Consider the following 8607-nt stretch of genomic DNA (forward strand, 5'->3'; position numbering starts at 1 on the left):
TGCATGAATCTTCAACACGCGCGCATGAATCTTCTACACGCGCGTGCATGAATCTTCTACACGCGCGTGCATGAATCTTCAACACGCGCGCATGAATCTTCTACACGCGCGTGCATGAATCTTCTACACGCGCGTGCATGAATCTTCTACACGCGTGCATGAATCTTCTACACGTGCGCATGAATCTTCTACACGTGTGCATGAATCTTCTACACGTGCGCATGAATCTTCTACACGCACGCATGAATCTTCTACACGCGCGCATGAGTCTTCTACACGCGTGCATGAATCTTTCACACGCGTGCATGAATCTTCTACACGCGCGCATGAATCTTCTACACGTGCGCATGAATCTTCTACACGTGCGCATGAATCTTCTACACGCGCGTGCATAAATCTTATACACGCACGTGCATGAATCCTCTACACGCACGTGCATGAACCCTCTACACGCACGTATATGAATCCTCTACACGCACGTGCATGAATCCTCCACACGCACGTACATGAATCCGCTACACGCACGTGCATGAATCCTCTACACGCACGTGCATGAACCCTCTACACGCACGTGCATGAATCCTCTACACGCACGTACATGAATCCTCCACACGCACGTACATGAATCCGCTACACGCACGTGCATGAATTTGTTACACGCATGTGTATAGATCCTTTACATGCGTGTACATGAATGGGTTTCACGCGCGTGTATGGATCCGTTACACACACATGCAGGAATGTACTTCGATTTGTCTTGGATCAATCAAAGATCTAGGAAGGGACCATAGGCGCCCAATGCATCTGAATATTTTGTATATTTCAAAGTCATGCACAGAATGCACTCAATTTCTGCTTGATCTAACATTTATGAAATATATGCAATGGATATAAATGGTGAAACATTCTTCTGAACCCAAAGGTTGAACAATCTTCTGAACCCAAAGGTTGAACAATCTATTAAAAGTTTTCTCAACAAATCTGATTTCTTGTGAATTATATTTTAATATGCAATGGATAGATGAGCAAATTAGGTTGTCGACTTTCAAAAATTCTAAAAAAATGTTTTTGCTGCCAACTATAATGGCCAAAATTCTTCTTATCAGAATTCCGAATATCTTCTTATCGAAATTCTATTCTTATCAAGCAATTTTTACACTGGCTCAAAAAACAGAACTAATAATAATAATACAAACAGCATAATATTTTCATAGTGAAAATAACATTCATGATACTTATGAACTTATGGGCATAGTATGCAGAAAAAAGAAGGTAATTCACAAAAAAACTGCAATAGCTGGCCACCATTCAACTCACCCATCTGAATCTCCATTCTGACATGTTCCACTGGAAGTTTATATATTTTAGTAAGGTAGTTCTTTATGTCGTGGACTGTCATCTTCATGGAGCAGTGGAAAGTGACAACATTTGGTGGCTGCTTGACTGTTGGTCGCACAGGAAAGACATTGAAATTAGTCAGGAATGACCGCAGCTGCGGATTGCCTCTCTGGTACAGTGGATACCTGTCAAAATGGATAATTTAGTAATTACACTTGAAAATTGAAGATATATATACTAGATTAAAAATTATCAAAAACCATTTCTTCAATTTCAAGAATAGATCAGCAGATACCTGTGAAAATGGGTAGGTATTTTAGCAGGTATACACTTGAAGACACAAGATATATACAAGATTAAAAATTATCCAAAACCATTTCTTCAATTTCAAAAATAGATTTTGATTGAAAAATCATGAAAAATCATGAAAAAACAGGAACTAAGGCAAACTTATATGTTAGGCTTGGAGAAAGTGATGGCAGAGAGCCATGAGTTTATTTAGTGACCTCTGAGTATTCATTTATTGTTTTAATAGAAATAGAGGTAGTATAAATAATTATAATAGATAATTTGTTAAAAAAAGAGAACTTATTTTTAAAACAAATTCAATTGATAGTATACATGGCAAAGCCATGTTTTCAACTTAATTAACTCTCAAAAATTATTCACTTATTCAAATTTGTTTATCTACAAAAGATATCATAATTTTGCATTGAATAGTCATTCAACTAGGAGGCGGAAGAGAGGCCTGTTCTCACTGCTCCTGTTGGCTACGGTCTCACCGCGCCTGTTGGCTACTGTCTCACCGCGCCTGTTGGCTACTGTCTCACCGCGCCTGTTGGCTACTGTCTCGACGCGCCTGTTGGCTACTGTCTCACAGCGCCTGTTGGCTACTGTCTCACCGCGCCTGTTGGCTACTGTCTCACAGCGCCTGTTGGCTACTGTCTCACAGCGCCTGTTGGCTACTGTCTCACAGCGCCTGTTGGCTACTGTCTCACAGCGCCTGTTGGCTACTGTCTCACAGCGCCTGTTGGCTACTGTCTCACAGCGCCTGTTGGCTANGCGCGTGTCGGATCTGCCTTCTAGAAGGCGACTGCGTTCCTCGTCGAAGGCTGACCTCGTCGTCCCGTCCTCACGTCTGTCCACCGTCGGCGACAGAGCGTTCCCGGTCGCTGCGGCCAGAACATGGAATGGTCTGCCAGCATCGGTGACATCTGCTTCTTCGCTGACGTTGTTTCGTCGACGCCTAAAAAACAGAACTTTTCCGTAGAGCCTTTGAATCTTAGGCCTAGCCGTTATCTAATTTATCATGGATATTACTGGTTTAGCATAGGTGTTATTTGTTCTAGTATAGACGTCATCAGTCTTGGCATATGTCCTCTGTTTTAGCATAGATGTCATCTGTTTTTATCATCTTGTGTTTTTTTAGCCGCTTGTAACGTGCCCTCGAAGTTCGATCTGAACGAGACGCCACGACAATCTCTTCGTGGAATGAATGAATGAATGAATGCTTATTAGCAGTGGATTAAGTCCGCCGTCAGTGACCAGCCCAGGACATAATATAATAATAATGCTCGCGGTTTCCCAGTGAAACGTTTGAGTTGACTTGTTATATATATTACATTGCAGTTTCAGCATTTATTAGGCCATAGGCCTGTCACCAATTCTTAACATTGCAGAACATCCACAGCTTGTTGCGGGCTTGAAGTTTGAACTCGCAACTCACTGCTTCAAATTTTCTTTGCTTAACCGCCCGGCCTCCTTGCCGATTCTGACCAGAAACTGGCGCACAGAGCTACGATCAAACCTGCGCCTCTCTGCTCCAATCTTGGTACTCTGGGCTTTAACCACTTATGTAGGATATTTTGGCTAGAGCGTGGTACTAAGCAGTGTGGAATTCTGCATAGGTAATATATTCTCACGTTTATGTAAGAAAATGGATCAAAAAGCCTACCATCTTCCACCACCGTGACAATTGATACACTGAGCTAACCAGAAACTGCCGTGGTTCTAATATTGCGCATGGTTTCAAATCCGATACCAGGTTGGCAATGCCTTAGGTACTTGATTACATTCACAAGTCGTGTATCAGTAACTGACAAATTTTTGCAACAAATGTCCTAAAATAAAAAAAAAATACGTTAACTTTTGCAGAAAATTCTCACAGCCTCACCAATACCAACAAAGTTTTCGATATCACATGAAAAAACTGAACTGAAACTGATAAACTGAGCTGAAGTGAATAAAATGAAAATCTTTCACGGTGTAGGGAACATCGTGCAGCCATGTAAACATATGACAAGGCGCCATAGCCAAGACCTGGTTTTGTTAAGGGGAGCGTCTGGCCAAGAATTTTATCTCGGCTATTTACAGACAGATCATTTTGAAACTTTATACACATATATAAAACCGAAAAAACAGCTTTTATTCATGATAATTTTTCGAACAAATTAAAGAAAACTGGAAATTCTTAGGAAACGGTCATAAAAGGGGCTACTGTAGAGATCTACCTCCTCCTAGGATTTTCAAGCTACAACGTCTAGACGCATATGGCTCGATGCGAAAGGACCATATCTATCGATTCGTCGTAGCTTTTTCAAAATTCAAATTTTTGCGGGTGGGGAGCATTTGTCATGAATTTTTTGGAAAATTTCCGATTGCCCCATATTTCCCAGCCCCTTTTTCAGAATACGGTATTTCAAAAACTGTAATGAAATTGAAAAAAAGCTATGACCAATCTCTAGATCTTTTATTTGCGAATTGAACGGTATATCTCTCATTGCTGTAGCTGCAAAACTGTAGGAGGAGATAGTTTTCCAGTAACAATAAGTTAACTCTTCAGTAGAGCCTGACAAAGTCGCGCGCGCCTCGAAAAAGACATTCAAGGGTGCAAGGGTGCCAGGTTGTAAGACTAGACGATATTTGAGCTCAATTTCTGTCAAGGATGGTGTGAACGGCGGCACGAGAACCATCCCATACGACTGCAGACGGATAACTGAAGAACAGCGTGTTTAGACTGGCTATTTACGTGTGCTGCCGGTAATTTCGGCCTATCTTTATAAATGTTAAAAAACTCCACCATAAATCAACATACAGAGATGGTTTTGGTACCATTGTATAGGTCAGAATGTCAGCTTTAAGATGAGACTAAAAAGCAGAAAAGCCAAAATTCAAAATTTTTGGCCAGATGCTCCCCATAGTTGTGCACTACTAAACATTCACACTTATTGTCACTGGAAAACTATATCCTCCTACAGTTTTGAAGCTACAGCGATAAGAAATATACCGTTCGATTTGCAAATAAAAGATCTAGATATTGGTCTTAGTTTTTTTCAATTTCATTATGGTTTTGAAAATATTTTGAAAAGGAGGGGAGGGGAATAGGGGGAAATTGAAAAATCGATAGATATGGTCCTTACGCCAATCAATTGGTCCTTGCGTAAAGACCAATCGATAGATATGGTCCTTATGCATCAAGTGATATGCGTCTTGATGTTGTAGCTTGAAAATCCTAGAAGGAGATAGGTAGTTTTTTTTTACAGTACCGGTACCCTCTATTTTGGCCATTTTCTAAGAATTTCATGTTTTCTTTACTTTTTTTTTAATAATTGACATAAATAAAAGCTGTCTATTTTTTGGTTTTACACAAGTGTACCTACCAAGTTTCAAAGTGATCCGTCTGTAAATAGCCAAGATGGAAATTTTGGCCAGACACCCCTTAACTTGTCAAGTTTGATTTCACAATAGATTTGATCCACATTTCACACTGAGATTTAATGATGGAAAGTTGTTTCAAAATTTAAACACAGATTGATACATGTCCAGATATGAATTTTTTCATGTTTTTGCCCTATTTTGTTGATATTGTCTAAATAACTTCACTTCAGATTCTGAATGATTTTGTCTCCCATTGCAAGTTTCCTACTGTCTTGTATCTTTTAGAAAATGTTTGTTGCTGAGAAGTGGCAATTATTGCATTAATAAATAAATCATTGAGCACTCTGCACTCAGGCATGTACTATGAGGTGTATTAAAATAATTTGATTCAATTAATGAAATTTAATGCTTAATTTACATTTTTAATTAATATTAATTCAAATTAGCATTTATATTTCTATTAATTAATTTTGGTTGTCTTGGGCAACTGAGCAAGCTAGCGGCAGCCCCTAGCTGGTATGGTAGGTAAGTAATTTATTAATACCATTTATATATATATGAATGGGAATGTTGCTCATATTTCAGAATTTGTTCTTGAATACACTTTATAAAACTCAACTTATACGGTCAATGGAGTCATTGAAAGGACAAAATAGTTAGATTTTAAATATTTAGAAGAGTGAAACAATCAAAAGATTTGTAAGAAAAATTCATTTCTTAGCCTTGAAGTCCAAATATACTTTAAACCTTCATAAGAAATTATGCAAATGTTAATTAACTTGAACTGAATAGGTACCGTAAAATGGGGTAACTTTGACCACTTTTTTTCAAAATGATGCCATTTTTTACTAGATAAGTTAAACTGAAATTGAAACATGCAAAATACAGGTCTATACTCTAGCTTTACTCACCATAAATTGCTGGCTCCTGCCTCTCATAGTTTTGATGTAATTTCAAAAAAAGTGATGGTCTTTATTACCCCAGCTCTTGGGGTTTCTTTGACCAGGTGGTGAAATCAATTTTATTTTTTGGTAAAATAACTCCAGGTTGTGGTGCATTGTAGTAGAACTCTTCTAGTTACATATGCAAAAGACATATTTTAGGAAAGTGTCATAGTTTGCAAATGGGAGGCGCCACCCCCCAATGAGCAAAATGTGACCACCTAATGGCAGCTGTGATGGGTTAAAATTGACCGGTTTGGAAATTAAGCTAAAATTACCATATATATGACTCTGTAGAGTCTGAAACATAAAGAAAAAACATTAATAGGTGTATCAAACATAAAATAGGTTATATAGGTACCTATGGTAATTTTAACTTAATTTCCAAGCCGGTCAATGTTACCCTGTCATGGCTGCCATTAGGTGGTCAAAGTTCGCCCATTGGGGGGCGGTGCCCCCCATTTGCAAACTATGACACTTTCCTAAAATTTGTCTTTTGCACATGTCAAATTTATGAGGGACACTGTTCTGGTGTGCCACTGTCCAAGTTTATATTTCTGTCATAACCTTGGAAGGATCTGTCTGATCTATTGTAGATAAACCTGAGGGGTTTGGGTTTGTTTATCATTGTCCGAATAACATATTAAATATTCATTGGCCAGGGAAGGATAATAACAAGATGTGTATCTAAGCGTAAGTATTGAAGATAGGTTCACGGGATACACTAGATAGAAGTTACAGGATCAATGCACAGTATGTGCAGTAATTTTGGAGATAGTATTACGACACTGCATGTTGGTTGCGAGTGCCAGAGTCTAAGATGACGTGAGCTCGTCTAGAGTTTGCAGGCTGTACGATGACTGCCTACCGCCTATGACTGACTGGCAGTGCGCTCTCCAAGCTTATATACGAGGTGACCCGCAAGTAGTGACGTCACAGAAGGTTACGTAATAGTCGCTAATGACATCACGGTCTGACACATATGTAACAAGAAGAGTTCTACTACAATGCATCAAAACCTGGAGTTATTTTACCAAAAAATAAAAAAATTGGAGGGGGGTACTCCGACAGGCTTTAAATAATATCTCTTTTTCGTATGTCACATTATTAATTTTTTAACCTATTAGATATGCAAACTTTTTAAATCTTTCTATTGTGTTACGTAGCCTCAGTATTAGGCCTTTGATGGCCATTGACAAAATTTTTCTATGTCAAATCGTTTCTGAGTTTTGGGGGTTTTTGTTAAAAAAACGAAAAGTGGTCAAAGTTACCCCGCTGGTCAAAGTAACCCCATTTTACAGTATGCAGCTTATTAAAGGCTTTAACACTACAATGTTGTCCAGTTCATTACAACATCAAACACACATTTTGCTAGTGATGCCTGAAAATTAGTAGCAAATGAGGCATTGTGAATTTGCTCTGCTTACTGCTCACTTAGTAGTTTATAATAAAACAATCAATATTGAGGTTTAAATTTACAGTACGTAATCTTTTTATTATGAGATAGTTGGCATTATTTAGTAGGCCTAGACACTACTAAGTACTGCAAAAGTTGAAAATTTTATAAAATGACACCTTTGTGAACTGCAATTTCTTCAATCAAACAATAATACATGATATTAATTTCAGTTGCAAGATTTCATACCTACTAAAATCAAATGATATTAGAGCCTCAATCTTTCAGAAAAAGTAGGACTTTTCTCAACTATTTTCACCACTATGCAGAGGGTGGATGCAGCGTTGCCAATATATGGATTTTTAAGCCCAAAGCGTCGCCGGCCATTTTAAAGATGCGTCGCCGGGTAATTTTTAATGAAAAGCCATTTACGCTCAGTAATGACAAACTATTTACAAGCCACAAACTTATTACAAGGTTGCATGCACGTGTTACCCCAAATAAATAATTTTACCCTAAAAACAGTCCGATTGTACAGCAAGTGTCAACTGAACAAGTAATAAAGCAGTCTGACCGCTCTAATGTGACCGAAACTACGCAATCGAAAAAATGTTGTTTACATTTTTTGCGGGAACTCATCGCAACTGATTTCCGGACAAGCATCGCTGCATCGTAATCCATCCAACGTACCGGAAACCTTACTTTTTTTCTAAATAGTTGGCAAATGCAAGAATTTCAATCTAAATGTGTCGGCAAGATCTTCTGAAGGCGAAAATTTTGCCGATAATGCATCACCGTAGGTCTTTAAATCTTCGTTCACTCTCTGCACAGTGGTATTTTCATACTATCAACGATAGTAGTAGGCTTAATGTCAGGCTGAATGGCTTAATGTAAAGTAGGCATAATGTCAATAACAATGCATTATTCACATTTGCAGGACCATTTATCATGATTTATTCTGTTAGACTTAGATATAGGGTAAACGCGGTATATTCCGACACATTAAGGACGCATTGAGAAATGAAAAACTATAAAAAAATCGTATGCGTTATGTAAGTTCTGTTGCCTTCACGTGACTCTCAAAACACTTCACTACGCGTCAGCAAAGATGAAACTTCACAAAATGTTGCCATATTTATTAAAAAGCCTTTAGAATGGAAACCTACCAAATCCCTATATTCCGTCACTGTGTGTGGCAATATTTGACACGTGGTGAGTCGTATTGCGTCAGCGCTTCAAATTTAACTGATACGTAATGCCGACATCAACGTATTC

General features: G+C 38.4%; 1 protein-coding gene across 1 annotated transcript in view; it reads right to left on the minus strand.

Annotated features, from left to right (window-relative positions):
* The window catches only part of LOC108676510 (probable 39S ribosomal protein L23, mitochondrial), a gene marked incomplete in the record, with an annotated part of 14125 nt that overhangs the window by 2663 nt on the left and 2855 nt on the right, over positions 1-8607 (minus strand). Inside the window, 1 exon segment of the mRNA XM_018164591.2 lies at positions 1318-1523. Coding sequence (XP_018020080.1) covers positions 1318-1523 — 206 coding nt within the window.

The sequence above is a fragment of the Hyalella azteca genome, unplaced genomic scaffold (genome assembly GCF_000764305.2).
Source record: "Hyalella azteca isolate HAZT.00-mixed unplaced genomic scaffold, Hazt_2.0.2 contig5520, whole genome shotgun sequence".
In the NCBI taxonomy this organism is placed as follows: Eukaryota; Metazoa; Arthropoda; class Malacostraca; order Amphipoda; family Hyalellidae; genus Hyalella; species Hyalella azteca.